Raw genomic sequence first — 17,028 nt, forward strand, 5'->3', positions numbered from 1 at the left:
CCCCAGTGCAAAGTAGTGTGCAAATTGTGTTTCTTCAGTGAAAATTTCTGAGAGTCATTGAGAACTTTAGATAAAAGTTCAAAGCTTCATTATTTATAAGTATAGAAATGGAAAAAATCCATTTAATCCAAGAGAATATTTTTTAAATTAGTTACATTAAAACTCTGCTAGTGTATTACATGAAATTAAGGATAAACATGAGATGACTTCAAGGAGGAGAATCAGATTTATTAAAAAAATAAAAGAAATAGCTAAAGGGAAGTAAAAGCTATCAGTGTTCTTGGAGAAAGTATTCCAGTATGTTTGTATTCAGCCTTTTTACTTTGGAAATTATTAGACTACTTTACATGCACACTTTTCTGGTGAAGATTTTGGACCTGTCCACAAGACATAAATGAACTTGGTTTCTTCAAGGAGAAATAGGTTTCAAACTAGTAGCATAGATCACAACTAAAATGACACACAGAATGTAAAGTCTGGATTGAATTGGGCAGTGGGCATGTCTTCAAAGAATAGTAGCCAAACTATATTGCTGATCGTGCCACTACCACAATATCAGTAGTTGACTAAGAATATTGTGGGACATGGAGCTAAGAAGAATGAATAGAGCTGCTTTTTGTTGACCTTTTTTTTTTCCCCAGAGTCCCTAAAGTGAAATAGTGACCTGTTGCATTGCAATACCCTCCAGAGTCACCCTTATGATTCAACATGTGTGTTAAGCAGTAAAGAGAGGTGGTGAGTAAGAAAGTTTAGGTCTGGAAGTAACAGAAGGTGTAAGGAAAAATTATTGTAATGATGATAAGCTGATTACTCATTTTCAACAGAATGGTAGATGATTGTTACTGAAATGTAGAACTTAATAAACATTTTTGTTACTTCAATTTCTTTCTAGATTTTTAATTGTTTTTAAATGAACAGGTAACAATTACCACAACAGCAATTTTCCCTCTGGCTTTGGTCTGGACTTTGTGACCTTTTATTTGGTTGTGAAGCCATTAATCAATTGCTGGAAGCCCTCAGGCTTGATGCAGTTATTTTACATATTCTGGTCTAAAGTGTGTAGTGGCCTTGGCAAAAGACGTGGAACAAGAAAATCTATCAATATTCTCTTTATGAAAGAAAGATTTCACAGTAGTGTTAATTTATCTATGTCTCGTTCACCAAGTATGCCTACATTTGTTTGTTGTATGGCTTTACTGTTTCGTGCTTCAGATGGTGAGTGTCTAGGATTTACCCTCTTTTCCATGTTCTGTTTATTCACTGTTAATTATTTTTCAAGCTGAGTTGCTTGAGAACAAGAAAAATTTAGCTTCCATTACCCTCTATTGCAAATGAAGGACAGGCTTTCCCATTGCGTGTGGCCTGCATGAAATTGGAAGATGCTATTGTCAGGGAACTTGTTAACACTTTCTGATGTTAATGTTTTGTTGTCATTCTTTTCAGTAATGTTTTTAAAGTATTTGTTGTTGAGTATGCTGTGGGTATACACAAAGTCAGCACAAAATATCATATTCTGATATATAGTTTACTTTTGTATTGAAAATACTTTTTTAAATGACACAATTCAAATATGTAGAAATACTTGAAGACCCTTAAGAAGCTGTGATTGTGTAAAAAGATTCATACTTCTAGCTGTAACAAAAAAAAAAAATTAACTGTGGATGAGGAACAGTATTAAATCATAAAAGTATGACAACTTTTGCAATTCTGGAGTTATCAGAAATACAGAATACAACAAGTGGCTGACTACAGGATATTTCATTGGTGTAATGCACTGATGCAGGGTAATTGGCAGTAATGCTTCTGAATGTATACTTTATATGGTTGATAACATGGAACTGATAACTATTTTTTGAGAGAGGGGAGTTTTAACATTACCTCTAGTTAATGAATTAGCAGCTATACACATGTAAATCTAAGTATATTAACCAAAGTTCTGCTGCAGTTGCTGGTCATCTTTCAGTTATGCTGAGTTGCTTATTTCTTAATTAGCTGTAACACCTTTCTCTGCTATCTGCAGAAGTATTACCAAAGTTTAGCTAAAACCCAAAAAACAGAGTAAAGCTCTGTGTCAGAAGAATGGCTATGAACACTTTGCTCCTTGTTGTCTCATGAGATGACTTGTCACCTACAGGTAAGATTTCCTTCCAAGTCATGTTGTAATCATGATGAGGAATTTCACACCTCAGACAGAGATTGTATTACAGATCCCAGCAACATTAGAAAACAATAGATTCCACTCTTTTTTGCCTGAAAGAGCTCTGCTGGGTTGTGTTCAGGACAGGAGTGAACACCAGCCCTCTCTGTGAGTTTACCTCTTTCATCTTCTGTAGCTTTGAGACAAAGTATTCTTTCTCAATCTGCAAGCATTTTTTCAGCCTCATTGCTTGAGGTCCCCTTCACAGTCAAAATGTTAGGACTTCAACTGAACCTCAGTCTGCAAAACTAGTCTTGAAAATCCCACTGTGAAAATGAAAGCATCCAGTGCCAGCTTCCCAGAAGAAACAGCAAAATCCTTGTTAATCCCTTGTGCTAAATAGTCATATCAGCCTGCTTTCTACTGTAGGGCTAGCCAGCAGCTGTGTGTCTCGTACATGTTCTCTTTATGTCGTGTGTGTTGTCTTCTATGGCATCCAGACACTTCTCAGCAGTAGTCGTGCATTTACCCGTTTTGTTTGTTTTGGCAGGCAGGCCCATCACTTTGCTTTCAGAAGTTGTCATAACATTCTTCTATCTTTGTGTTTTCCTTAATTTTTTTCTGCTTAGGGTGTCCTACCCTCTACGCATGAGGGACGGAACTGCCAGGAAGCTTTGAGCTGAATGAGGGCAATGTTGGTAATTGCACGTGTCAAAGGCAGCTGATTTTAGGTTTAAGCATTTCTGCTTTTCAGTAACATATCTGAAAGCTTTTAGGTGGCTGTTAATTCAAAGCTGCACGGCCAATCCTCTTGAGAAGTGAGCATCTATTTGGGTAGCGAGTCACATCACATCAATCCTTGTAAAACACTTCAGTGAAGCTAAAACTAAATTTTGTTGCAGAGGTAAAATCTTCAGATTCAACCACTACTTAATACTTGAAAAGTCGTATTCGTGTACCAAAATGATACAGATGTTTCTCAGTATTACTGAAGCTGAGCAATACATAATTTCTAAATGTGTGTTTTTGTTTTAGTTCTGCAGAGTTTTTGTTTACTTTCTTAAACATTTCTTTGTGGGCTGTCTTTGTCTTCTATGTATGATTCGTTTTAAGCTTGTGCAAAGCTGATTAATTTCTTGATTTTTTAAAAATATTTTTATTCCACTTTTTAGTGCATATAAGCAAATTTGAAAAGATGTCTGAAATATAAATTTTATATATTTGCTGTTACCTAGATCTCTGTATTGGTGAGAAAGAAACTGATTTCACAACAACATTTGAAGATTTATAATTAATTACTCCATTTTCACACTTATTCTCAGACTGTTAAAACACTGATATTAATATTGCTTCCAGATAGTTGTGATCTTTAGTATCGAAGTTTCCGGAAAAAGGAAACTTTGCTTCCATGGAGAAAGAGCAAATACTACTGATTCACGTCATTTATTCAAAAAGTGTTTCTCGTCCCTGACATATCTGCAGAGCTTTGTGCTTTCACCTACCTAATTAGCTGTTTTAGTTTGTTATAATCTCTAGTTTAAAGTAACTTTTATTACACATCAAAGAAGTTTTGGGAGAACACATTACACAACAAAAAATTGAAGAACTGCCACTTAAGCAACTGATGGCTCAATTGAGAGTACAGTATTTATCAGGACAAACAGATAGTGTGTACTATGAGGAACACCTGCAATCCCATGATTACAATATCTGAATAACGAGATTAAAAAACTGTGGCATCTATACAGTGATTCATGATAGTGTTTTCTCGAATAATGTGATATTTAAAAATGGACCAGAAGTATTCCTGTCCTTTTGTGGAGTAAATGCCAATTTAACATTTAGGCAATAGTCTTGTTTGCATATGGATTTTAAGAAAATCCATTAAAGATTATTTGAAAACCAGCTCATTAGAATGACAGATTGTTTACCAAATTTTGGTTTCTTGTCAACTAATATTGGTTACATTCAATTAAATAAGGTTACACTTTCTAAAAACATACCTCTGTCAGCAGCTGAGTGCCTTGCATATATCTGAGAATCAGATTCCTAATTTCTAGATCTGGTTGGAAGATCAGGCTGTGAATGTTTCTTTCTGAAATTTCTCCTTTTCATACACCTTTCACACCTTCACTACCTCCATTCTACTATATATATTTTTGAGTACCAACACTGCAGATTATTAACTGCGGGTGGGGGAAAGGCTTTTAACAAAAGCAATTATCAGCTATCTGTCATGGTGTGTTGTGTCAGATGTTTGACAAGCTGTCTCTTGGCCAAGGGCCATCTGCTTGTAATGGAACCGACTACTCTTCTGAGGAGCCAGCAAAACACGTGGCCATGGAAAGCAATAGCTCCGTATCGTTTGGTCGAGTCAGTAAAGCAAAGGTTTTGGGTGTAGTAATCCCAGTTCTGACATGATCTTGTCGGTTGATTAAGCTTCTTAAACTTGCTGTGCTAATTTCTCATCTCATAAAACAAGAAAGTCCTATTTACTAACTTCATTTAAGTGTTGGAAAAAGTGATTAGTCAGTGTTTATCAAGAAGTACAACATCATCAAACACTTCTATAATTAAAGAAGAGGTATTGAGAAGAATTGCGTAATAAAGAGAACATTTATGGGAACAAGATGAAGCAAAAATGTAGAGAAAAATGAGACAGTGCAGTGGAATGGACCTCACACAGGCGAAGATGAGAATTGAGAATTAGAGTATGTGTACATTCTGCTGTGCAAAGGAAAGGAGGAAAGATGCTGCATTTGAAGGAGGGACAGGCTAAAGAAACTGGAGAGGGAAGACCTGTGTTTCCTCTTTTCAACAATGAAGGAGGAGAAATAAAACAAAAAAGTAAAACAGCTAGTAAAAAATAAAGTTCATGGCTTTCTGAAATTTGTGTTCCTTCCTTTATTAGGAATACATAGTCTTTTATAGTCTCCCTCATTAGAGATATTCAAAAACCATCTAGACACGGTCCTGGGCAACTGGTCCTGCTTGAGCAGGAGGATTGGGAAAGACAACCTCCAGAGGTGCCTTCCAACCTGAACCATTCTGTGATTTTATTTCCATGTTAGAAGGAATGTGATCTACAAATCTGCAGGAATGAAATGTTATTGTTTTTTGAGCCCATGTGATGAAGAGGTGGCTGGCTACTGAGGAATCTGTCCCTATCTAACTGAAGATAAAAAATCATGGTATATTAGGTTATCTGCATTTACTAACTATTGTTGACTGCAGTAGCCCATTTCATAATATTACAGCTCAGTGTGCTAACGAATCGCACAGTAGTTAGCACTGGAGTTTAGAATGACCAAAGCCTTGCAAAATAGTGTGTAAATGAGTATGTGGGAGTTGCATTGACTTGGAAAACGGATACTAAGACCATAAGTAAAAGAAGATCAGAATAGTATTTTAATATTCAGCTGCTCTGACTGTCTTCTTTGGGACCTTTCTTGCAGTACTGCTTACTACTCAACCAGGGTAGAAATTATTTCAGGTAGTCAGTAGGGTATTTCAATCCTGGTTCTCTTGTAAGTAGTATACTAATACATGCCCTGCTTTAATGGCAAATTTAATCCAAGACCTCTTTGGTGTTGTGTAGTTGTATTCTTGAAATGTTTTTAAAGATGTTGAGGTTAGTCACTCTGAATTATTTTCTATGCAGAAGTTTCTACTCTGAAACAGTCTCTTGAATCTGTATGCTGGAATTGCTGCCATGCACTGAAAGTAAAACTGATCCTTCTCTAAGTATTATTGTACTTACAGACCTTTATTCAGTGATTCGAATTTAGCTAATAAAGATTTACTTTTTTATTTTTTTTTGTCGTTGCTTTTAAAAGAGAATCTTGACTCTTGAATGATCTTTCCCTCTTATGATAAAATTTTAATTAGTATTTTCCATTTGATGAATTATTTGGGAGTATTGGTAATTTCCTTTGCTTTTGAATATAACACGCTGACATGCGAACTATATGAAGTTCATTGTACTGTGCCAGTTTCTAGTGTTTCTACAACTCTGCAGCGGGGCGTGTGTGTGAGCAAGCATACTAACCTTGCGTACTACTCGTCAGCTTACATGCTTAGTTTATACATTATTTATTAGACTTACAGGCATGAAATTAAAAAATTGAATTAATAATGTGACTTCCATGTAAAACAGAAGTCACTTATTTATATATGACAGGCAATTAGGAAAAAAAACACTCTTAGGTTAGTTGAATGCATTTTTGCCTAATTTCAGACCCAGTACAGCCTCATGAATAAATGTTTGACTCCAGGTCACTGGGTTTATATTCTGATTAGAAACGACTATAAGGAATGGATCAGAGGTGAGGTAAGATTGGTAACTTATATGCAATGGATACAGGAAACTGACCCAGTTACGTGGCTTCAGCAGCTCCTGCTGTTATTTTTCCTCCTGCAGATCAGGAGCCTGTCAGCAGCCCCCTGTTAGCAGAGCCGCGGTAGTCCAGGGGCACAGCCAGCACAGGAACCCTGCTTGAGTGACCTGTGAATCACATACTGCTCGAGAACATCCCGTTTTCCTTTCTCTTCCTCTCCTTGCACATTTTTTATAATGAGTGTCATTGATTAGGAAAGTCTGTGTGTGCTGAGCTCTTTGAGAAGTAGATCAAGCTTGTCTTGATCTTTGAAATGTCATCACTGAAAGGAAGTGTAAGAATATATAGAGAATGGAGTTGGGTGGGTGAGTGTCATAGGGCTACTCAGTGCTGTTGAATAGCGGCACAGGGAAGGACTGTTAACATGAAGAGTGGAAACAGTTAAACTTTACTGTCTGAATTTTCTGAATGTCTTTCTGTGCACTTACAGTTCCTTTAACTGTTCAAATGAAAATAAATGAAAGCTTGTTTTGCTGCATTTTGAAGTGTTCAGAAATAGAAAGGGAAAGGAATGGTAGGAGGAAACCAAGTCATGTATACAGCATATTATCTGCCTTAATGCTAAAGGTTCCAACTGGCTCCTTGTCGTAGTGACAAGGAAGACAAAAATGTTTCATTTGTATTTTGATGCATTTCTTTTTGTGGCTTCTGATGGAGCAAGACACCGTTGCACTGCTGCAAAAAAAAGGTGTTTACATTTAAGTGTTTCTCTTACTAATAGAATATGAAATTTTAAAGATGCATATGTTTCTGAGGCCTAAGCTCTACAAAAGCACTTCTCTTCCTTGAAATCCCAGTAGTTCTAAGCTGCTGGGCATTGTATAAATAATCATTTAAACACATTTGTTGATGGCTTGCCAGAACTTTGAAGAAAAGTCTTTTCTTTCAGAGGTTAGAAAGCCTTAATTCAAAATTATAATTTAATGGAAAAATCTTTCTAGTGATTATTATATAGAAACTCATTTATTTCTTTATTTCTTTTAAAATTATTATTTTAGAAGAGAAAGGATAAAATCTATTTATATAAATATAAGTGCTTCCAAACATCTGCAGTTCAAAGTACATAATTCACAGTGACACCAAAGGTTGGTTTGTGTTTTGACTGGATGACTTTGGTATTATTTTTGTCTGCAAAGGAAAGAGCTGTGCAGCATCCAAGTGGCGCAAGATGTTTGCCTCTCCAGAAATTGTGATGAATTTGGGACAAGGGGCAGACTGTTAAAAAAAAAAAAAAATTTAGGGGAGGGGGAGAGAAGGGCTGTCAAACTGAGAACACTTGCATTCCATTTGGCATCTTTGAGCTGGGAGCTACTCTGAAGTGCAGATCATTATAAACGAAGTAAGAAAAGGCGAACAAAATAATAAACTAAAAGAAGAATCAGTTGAATTGGGTTTGTTTGCTTCACGTGTTGTTTATTGTATTCACGTTTCCACAGGTGATGACTTAAAAAATGTAACGGGTGGAAAAGTAGCCATGTTTCTTCATCTTTTTCATGTTTGGTGTCTAGAATAATTATTTGTACTTCAGTTGTTCGTTGCCGTGAATATGTGTTAACTAATTTCAAAATGTATCTGCAATTTATCACTTCCAAAATTATTATGTTGTGTCGTAGTAGGATCTTGGTATCCCATAAACTCATCTTTTAATGGTATTTGTGCATTTTCCATCGAGATACAGTGTGTCATTTAGTTTGCTGATGAGCAGTTTGTTTAAAATGCATAAAGGAAAAAATGCATGTTGGAAAATGGTTCATCTGGCATTCAGATGGATTCCTACTTTCCCATAATTTGGAGGACATAAACCATTTTCCCAAGTTATTCAGTAGGAACTAGATTATTTTTATTTCTCACTACTTCAGTAATTGAGATCCCAGTTCAGCAAGGTCTTCATGCGTAAAAGTCCACAGAATGTGGCAGAGTACTCACTGTTTAACTGAAGGCCCTGATATGCACCAGCTGACCCATGGTAAGTGACTAAGCACTCACTTCTGATTTTTGTCCGACTTGAATAAAAGTATGTTACCTTAAATTTAATGACAGAATGAAGCTATTTGTGGGAGGCTGTGGTTATGTACAAGATCTATTATGAAACTATGGAGACCACACAAGACTGACTGGATAGAATCAGATCAGACCAAAGATCCCCCTACCTCACCACCCCGACCCCACTCAGCCAATGGTCTAGGCTTCAGGAGGAGTACAAGAGCAGGGCAAGCACGTTGCGGTACCTCCATCTACATACTGTCCCTTTTTTCAGCAATCTCATCAGCGGAGTCTTTTGTGTTTATGCCAGTGCTGATTCTTAAGGTTATAAGCGTCGCAGGTTTTGACAAGGACTCTAGATGAACAAATATATTTTCATAAAATACTATCTTTTGTATGTACTAATTGGATGAGACAATCAAATGTAATTCAGAATTCAGGAAAGAACTTTATGCAGAATTTGGCCTCATCTTAGTCATAGTACATTTGTTTCATCAGACTTTGACCCTCGTATCTGTGTTAACAGAGACAAATCAATTCCTTTTTTTTCTTAGCATATAAATGGCATAAGGTGTTGACTCTTCTTTTTTTCCATAGCATATTGCCGTAAGTTCAGGAGGGATTAGTTTGGATTCCCTTTAATGAAAGACGATGGAAAACATTGTATCCTATATAGTAGTATTAAAAGCAAATATAGATGTAACAGGATTAAATTGCCACCAAGACTGCATTTGTAGTAAGGAAGTGTTATGGTTTTCTGTTATTCAGCTTTAGGTGTTGCTTCCTCAGCCAAGGAGCATCACCCTTGGCTGAGGAAATTGCCACCCTTTCTCTGGGTCAAATCTGCGCTGTAATACAAAACGAATAACATACCTGACATTACTGTCTAGTTCAGTGAGATGAGAGCAAGGGACCCCAGTGTAGCAAAACATTTATGTCTCTCTGAAAGCACGTGGACAGTCTGAGTATGACTCTCTCTGACCTGAGTAGCGCAGAGTTAAATATGCTTCTGCATGAGGCCTCTGGGGATAGGTGCTCTCTTCATATAAACAAACTGCACGGGGACCAAATGGTTGGGGGCAGGGGTTTGCTCTGCTCGATGTTAATGCTTTGCTGTATTCCATCTTTGTCCCTCCTAATGTTATTTCTCCAATGGCTTGCAGATTTTTCTTTACTCTTGTGTAATGTCTGTACCTTTTACTTTCAGAACACCTCACTGAAGAATCATGTCACGTAATGATTAAAAAATAACTCATCAATCTGTGTAGACATGGCAGGTACCATAACACCGTGTTAACGTGTTATAGGTACAAGTTGAAGAAGAAAATGCTGAAAAGCTGACAGCATGTTAAAGATGATTTGTTTATACAAGTGCTAAAGTTATGTTTGATATGTTAATGCAACCTCATTTTCTAGTAAAGGCCAAACACTATTAAGTGGTTACCTGCATTGATTTTTCTATCTTCTGAAATACTCAATTCATTGTAAACCATCTTTACTCCTTTTGTGTACCTGGAACTAGGACCATCTTTTAACAGTCTCTTTCTGGGCGAGGCTCAAGGACTTTACTCAGTGATGTTCTCCTGGTCCTCTTCTTGACCTCTCCATCAGTGCCCATTTAGCAGGTGCTCCTTTTTGCAGTTTTTCTGGATTTTTCCTGTGGCATTCTCAACCCTCCCACCTGGATTGTGACTGAAGGGGGTCAGCACCTAGTGCAGGTTGAACCGGTACCTCTCACAAACATCCTCATTCTGCTGAATCATGTTAGCTGATGCTCATTAAAAAAATCTCACCAGTAGCCTAATGGTTTAAATTAGAAGATGGGAGGGAAGAACAGGTGTACTTGCTGTCTATCTCTTCTTTCCTGTCTGAATCTCTTTTTATCCTTTTGGTATGTCACCTGCTTTGCTTTTCTATTTTGTGTCTTAGCTGCTTGTGATATATCCTGTGCTGGCTACAGGGGTAGTTGTTTGGAAAGACTGAGTGCATGTAGAAGAGCACAGCTGGGTTGCACTGTGGAAATATGGTTAAAGATGAGATTGAGTGCCTGTTGCTGGGAATGGATGATGTTGTAGTGAAAACTGTACAGTTGGGCACTGATGGTTGCTCAAGTAACACTTGGAGTTGGCTTAAAGAGGTTCACTGCCTGACAAGTATGTTATCATCTGAATGAGGCTAGCTAAGATAGGAGACTTTTTGAGGGAAATACATTCAGAGAGGAGAACAAACATGAGGGTTTGAAAGAAGAGAGGAAACCTTTTTCTGGTTGGGTTTTGGGGGTTTTTTTTGTGTCTTCAGTGTTGCCTCTCTGGTTACAGAACTCAGAATGCACACAGTAGACCACGTGATGAAGCTAATTCTTGGTGGATTGTCTGCGTGAAACCTTTATAAAACGACGTTACCATTTACGAGGCTTTAACATCCTTTACTTAGAAAAGTCTTTAGCATTCTGATCAAGGCATATTCTCTTTGACATCCATCTACGCTGCTCTCATATTCCTTGATGTAGTCAAAGTATCTGAGGTAAAGAAGCAGTTTTCTCAATTAACAGCCCATCTTTCATGAAGTGTTAAATTCACGGGAGCTTCCATTTAAGTGCACAGTTACACCTCAGATCAGATGTTTAGGTAACCTGTGTGGCACAAGATATTTTGTCTCTGACTTTAAAAGGATTCTGTTTGAAGGTTTCCCAAGTATGAGTTTTCACAATTCAGGATTTAGATGTTCTTATTTATAATATTTGAAATGAAACACTTCCTTTAGCTTTCAGCTTTCTTAAAAGGATACATCCAATATTTCCTTTTTGCCAGTACTGAATTGGACTATGTCTTCTCTTCACTGTGCTCCAAAAAGTATTTTTGTATATGTTTTTAGAAGGAAATCCAGTTTCTTACTTGCAGCTGTTGGCATTTTAGAGCCCTGGACTGAACCAATAAAAACACATGTTCTTCTAAAGAACATCTATTTTTACTGGACCTTGCTAACAACCAATGACACAGAATTCAAAAAATGCTGGCTCGAATGAATAGAAGGGCTGCATTGTTTCAAATTCTATTTTTAAAACTTTTCTTTACAGCACGATTACACAGAAATTTCATATGCTCTTGTTCTTGTGAAAAAGAGTGCTTGCTTTTAGAATGCTATTTTAATGTTTTCAAAGTAGTTCAGGTATCAAAGTGTTGTAGAGTATAAAATTTTAGTAAGACATACACAAAGACATACACAACTCTTGCCATTTAAGAGTATTATTATAATACTTTCACAGACAGGATAATTAAAGATTTTACTTCCTAGACAGCTAGGAATAAATATATTTTGACTGATAATTCAGAACATCTTCTGTTAATACATTGTTTCCAATATATTAAGACACTTATGAGCAAAGGTCAAATTAGATCACCATTTCTTTCAGTGATACCCTCAGAATGGATTCAAGCAGTATGCTGATTGAATATGCCTAGGTTTTTTTCAGATGTCAACATTCTTAGTGGAAATAAAATTAAAGATGAATTACAAAATGCTGCCAAGATTGATGTAAATGTAATCATGTCAAGGTTGACTTGATAGGGAAGTCCACCCATTTTATGTTACTTGTGTTGCATCTTTATTGTACATGCTCTATATGCCGCATGATACTAGAGTCCCACTGCTGCTGTTTATTTCACTGTCCTGTCTTCACAGGAGTGAAGTGGAGAGCAGGATAAGATTGCACCCATGCCCTTAGTTGTGCAACCTGCCCTGTACATCAAGATCTTTTTCCGTATGGTCCTGTAGCTAGGTTTTGCTCTTAGCGTATTTTCACTTCTCTTTTGGAATCAAGAGAATAGCATGAATATAAATCCATGTTTTAGAGGTAGATTGAGATTTTGGCCTTTTTAGTAATATTTACTGTAAGAAACCTGTGCTGTTGTCAAATTGGGAATTCCATAACACTGTTTTGAAGAAGAGTGTTGGCAAAGCAGAAAAGTGAGAGGCCTGCGGATCTTACATGATGTAATGTGTAAAGTGTCATAATGCCTGACATTATAGTAGATTATTTTATTTTTTAAATGGTGTTTAGATCATATACACTAGAGAAAAAAAGCTGTGAGAGAAAAAACCTGCATAATCTGGGTTTAGTTCTTCAATAGTTTTTTTAGCACCTTCATGTCTGCAGACACATGGAAAAAGAATTACAGCTGTGATTCGTGATTTTTTTTTTTGTGCATGTGTGAGATAAACATAGACATTAAATCTCTCAAGTCTGTAAAAATATTTGCAATCAAATGTATCTTAACATTTTTTCTGTATTTCCCTATTTTATGGGAAAGTGTCTTTTTCTCTTTTTCTTGCAATAAAAATGAAACTGTGCATTAAGGAACTTTACAAGAGACACTGAGAGGATGCACTAGGCCAGAGAGATTTGCTGCCTTTAAAATATGTAATCCTACTAGAAATGAGCCCAGATTTCTAACAGAAGTCATGAAATACAACAGCAGATATGTGAACTGAATTTTTTTAATAGTACTGTTGGACACCTACAATCATTTAAAACTTATTCAAATATAGGATTGGATCATTCTGGTTTATATACTATGCTGGATACATGATGTGCAGTACATTGTTAAGGACTTATTTTGTGTTTAAGAAGTGTATGCATTGATATGTCTTCAAAATTTCTGTTCTGAGATCCTTTAGTACTCCTTATTTTACTTAGACCTCAGTTATAATTTTTGCAGTCCTACAGCTCTCTGTTTCACAGTTTTTCTTTTTTTAGAGTTGACGTGAGCCATGCTTCATTGTCCCACGTACTGAATCACTCAGGAATAGGTTGTATACACTTGACGGGAAGCTCAGCTCTGTGTCTTCCACAGTCACTAAGATAGCACAAGACTGATGTTTCCCGGTCTTTCATTTGAGACAGCAATGCTTGCATGGGCATTATATCATGATTCTCATTCCTTTCTTACTAGTGTTTTCAGAAAGTATTTATTAAAATACTTTTTATCAATTAACTGTCTTTTGTTCCAACAGAGTCTATCAGCTTTGGGTTTTGGTGGTGATATCCAAACTACTTGCTTGCAATATACTGTTTTAAAATGTTTGTGCTAATATTGTGTTTTTCCCTACTTCTAACAGTTGTTCCCCTACATCTTCCTGGTATTTCGTCTGTTTTGTTTTGATATTTTTTTTTTGTAAAACAGGTTTTTTTCATAAGACGATGAACTGTCTGCTGACAACTAATTACTCTTTCAAACCAAGGTAACTGGGCAAGACCTCTTACGGTTACCATAAAAAACAGTGAAATATAATTTAGCTCACAATTTGCAGACCTTTAATCTTTAAAATAGATGTTCAGCTGACAGCAGTAACTATGCTACTGTATGCACACAGGAGCAAATGTTAAATTTTTCATTCTTTGTCATTAAGTTAAATATTTAAACAAAACAATCTTAAGACTTCTTTTCTTTCAAGATGTGGTGTGTGTTTGGGAATTAGAGTAATCTCTTAGCGTGAAAAACACAACTATAAAAATTACATGTATATTCTCTAATAAAAGGCTGGATTTGGGAGGAGGGTCCTTCATTTGCTTGATTTTCTAAAAGCATGTATTTCTTCCTTTATATCCACTTACTTAATACATAAAAGCCAAAATCTATCCTTATATTTGCATAGCGAGGAGCAGAAATTCAACCCGACATTTTAAAGACTTTTTAAAATATTCTGCAAAATGTCCTTATCTGATACTAAACTTAGCTTTTTTTGGCATACAATTGGACCAGGAAGAAATTGAATAATGACGCGCATTTAAAAAACGTAGCTCTGGTACTGGTCTGGGCTTATAACTTGCTTTTGTCTGATGCTTTCACTACTGCAGAAATGGTGATGGGGTTATTTACGTTAATTCATTTGGCTTGTTGAAAAAAATATGCCCACACTCCTCTACTTAATGGGATTCTTTCCTCGTTGCAGTGCAAACGGCTGGAGCAGGAGCTTCATCATCTGAAAGAGCAGAACCAGACTTCAGCAAACAACACGAGACATCTGACTGCTGAAAACAATCAAGAACGTGCTCTGAAGGTAAATCTCCATTTCTTCTTGCAGGCAAATTAAGGTTGTAAGCCCCTGGTGCCAGCTTTCTGGGCTGCATATATCAGTTGTGTACATTTCGGCAGAAGTGAGCTATGGTGTTTGCCAACAACCCCTTCTTTAAACACAGATACAGCACCCTTCTGTTACGGTTTTGTTTTATTTTATTTTGTGTATGAAAACAACGAGAAAAAAAATAACATATCCTCCAAATTATTGGGCTGGTAATTAACGCTAAATTCTTGGGGTCTGTCCTTGCAATATTGCATTTTATAACATGAAGAAAACTGCAACTATTTGCCTCATGGTACCTTTGCAAAACTAATATTTTAAAGCATTGCTGTTTGATCTGCTCCCAGCAGTGTGTGCTATATTAATAACATTGTTGACCTATACTACTAGTGACCACATAGTTGATACTACTATTTGCAAAAGGGTAGCTAGTTGGAATTGGGAGGAGGAATAATAAGTCTTGTCAATAAGAATAAAAATGTTCAGCGAGGCGGGAGAGGGTCAGAGAAAGGACACTGTAAAGTGACAGGTTATTGCTGCTTTGAGAAAGGGAAATTGTAACATCAGTGGAATTGATAGCTACATAACCAGCAGTCTCACCGCTAGCCAGAATAAGAGACTATGCCAGGTAAGATGTGCAAGCATTGTGCGCGCCTATTCAACAACTATATTCTTAAAAATCTCTTTGATGGGTAGTGGAGAGACAATATAAATACAGAAGTTGCTCTGTTGATACTGTGTTGTCGTTTTAAAACTGTGTTTGGTTTAGGCAGTAAGGTCCATACTTACCTCATTTACAGGCAGATTTTCCTCTGCCTCCTTTTTAATTTTTTTTTTATATTCGGGAAACATCATTATTCATGCAACAACTTGACCGATGCAAAGCATAGGAATTAAGGTAAATCCTTGTGTAGTTTGACATTTCTCAGTAAAAAAAAAAAGTATAATGAATAAACGGAGAGAGGCTGTGTGCCACACAAATGCTGTATGTTCCATGGGTTTATAACTGCCATCAGAATCTATGGTGAATATTACAAAATCAGGTGTGCAATACTGAAAGCAATCCATCCTCAGATGACTAGAAATAGAGATCATAAACATTCAGGGCTGTTTCTGACCACAATAATAGTATTGTTTTGAATCTGGTATCACTAAAAGTTAGTGCTTGCCGAGCATGCTACTTATTGAACATAGTATTGTTTTTCATTAATTGCATGCTGACTTGTTTTTTCTGTGTCACTGAAAATATTATGCAGAGTCTTTCTGTTAGAAAACAGAAATGTTTTATCGAAACTACGCTTTTTACATTTAATATTGCCTGACGTAATGCTTACAGAATAATTATATTTTCAGAGCAAGAAGTGACTTGATAGTTCATAGTGTTACGAGGATTTCATTCTAAGCCTGATATTGCTCTCCCAGCACCTAATCTTTAAAGAATTTAATTTCTGGCTGTCACAGGCATTCTTTGATTTTTCAAAGTTAGAGGTTAATTGGTTGTAGTCTTTTAGAGATGAAAGTCTGGGGAGGAAAAAAGGAATGCTCTTCAATTTTTGTTAAAGTTGAACTTTTTTTAATATTGTACCTCTGTGGAGTTTGTCTCAGTTCATATTACTATTGCCTACAGTGAAAACAGGCGCATCAGAGTACTTTTTAAAAGGCTGAGGGGTCAAGTTGAATTCTTGACCTTGAAAACCCTAAAATGCCCCTATGAAATATTGGCAATAGTAGTTAGCTTTGATATACAGCATATGAACACTCTTCCTGACCTAAGCACTCATGTAAATGAAAGGCTTATCACCCCTTTTTAGTGTAGCTACAGCCTAGAAAATATGGACTGGCTGGTAGGGATGAAAATCATGTCAGCGACTCCTTTAGAAATGGGTTTGGCTGGTGCTCTGGGCCTGGCTGCGGCTGGCCGGCGTGCTCCTGCTGCCGTCAGCGGCAGAGTTCCCTGACGGAGAAATGTCCAGCCGGAGCCCCTTGACAGGTAACGCGCTGTGGGGTCTTGGCACACACCTCCCCTGTGAAACCCTCTTGTTCTTAGCTGCCGCCTCCTGCCTCTTGTATGCGCTCAGAAGCTATCCTAAGTGCTACACGCAGGGTGCATGTACAGACCCAAGAATCCCCTCCTGTCTCCTCTCCGCTGCAGATCACCGCCTGGTCATCTGACCATTTTCTGAGAAATAGGACAGGCCATTTGTCTCTGTAGTGCAGCGTTAAATATCAACACAACTATTTTTATTTTCACTATGATCTAGAGATCTACACTTACTTTAACCATCTCCACGTGCAAACTGGGAACTGCGCTGTGTGCTATTAATTCAGATGTAAACACCTGTCCTGCAGAAGGAGTCCAGGTTTTCCTTCTGTGTCTATCCAGGACAGTTTCTGTTAAGAAAGTTTTGGGGTTTTTTTAAATCTTTAACT

The 17,028-nt window shown here is 36.9% G+C and overlaps 1 protein-coding gene across 1 annotated transcript in view; it reads left to right on the top strand.

The window, feature by feature from the left end:
- MIPOL1 (mirror-image polydactyly 1) overlaps nt 1-17,028 on the top strand; it is a 161,358-nt gene that overhangs the window by 50,775 nt on the left and 93,555 nt on the right. The window contains exon 10 of the mRNA XM_009319375.1: nt 14,470-14,577. Coding sequence (XP_009317650.1) covers nt 14,470-14,577 — 108 coding nt within the window. The remainder of the gene's footprint in view (nt 1-14,469; nt 14,578-17,028) is intronic.

This window comes from Pygoscelis adeliae, unplaced genomic scaffold (assembly GCF_000699105.1).
Source record: "Pygoscelis adeliae isolate BGI_AS28 unplaced genomic scaffold, ASM69910v1 Scaffold71, whole genome shotgun sequence".
In the NCBI taxonomy this organism is placed as follows: Eukaryota; Metazoa; Chordata; class Aves; order Sphenisciformes; family Spheniscidae; genus Pygoscelis; species Pygoscelis adeliae.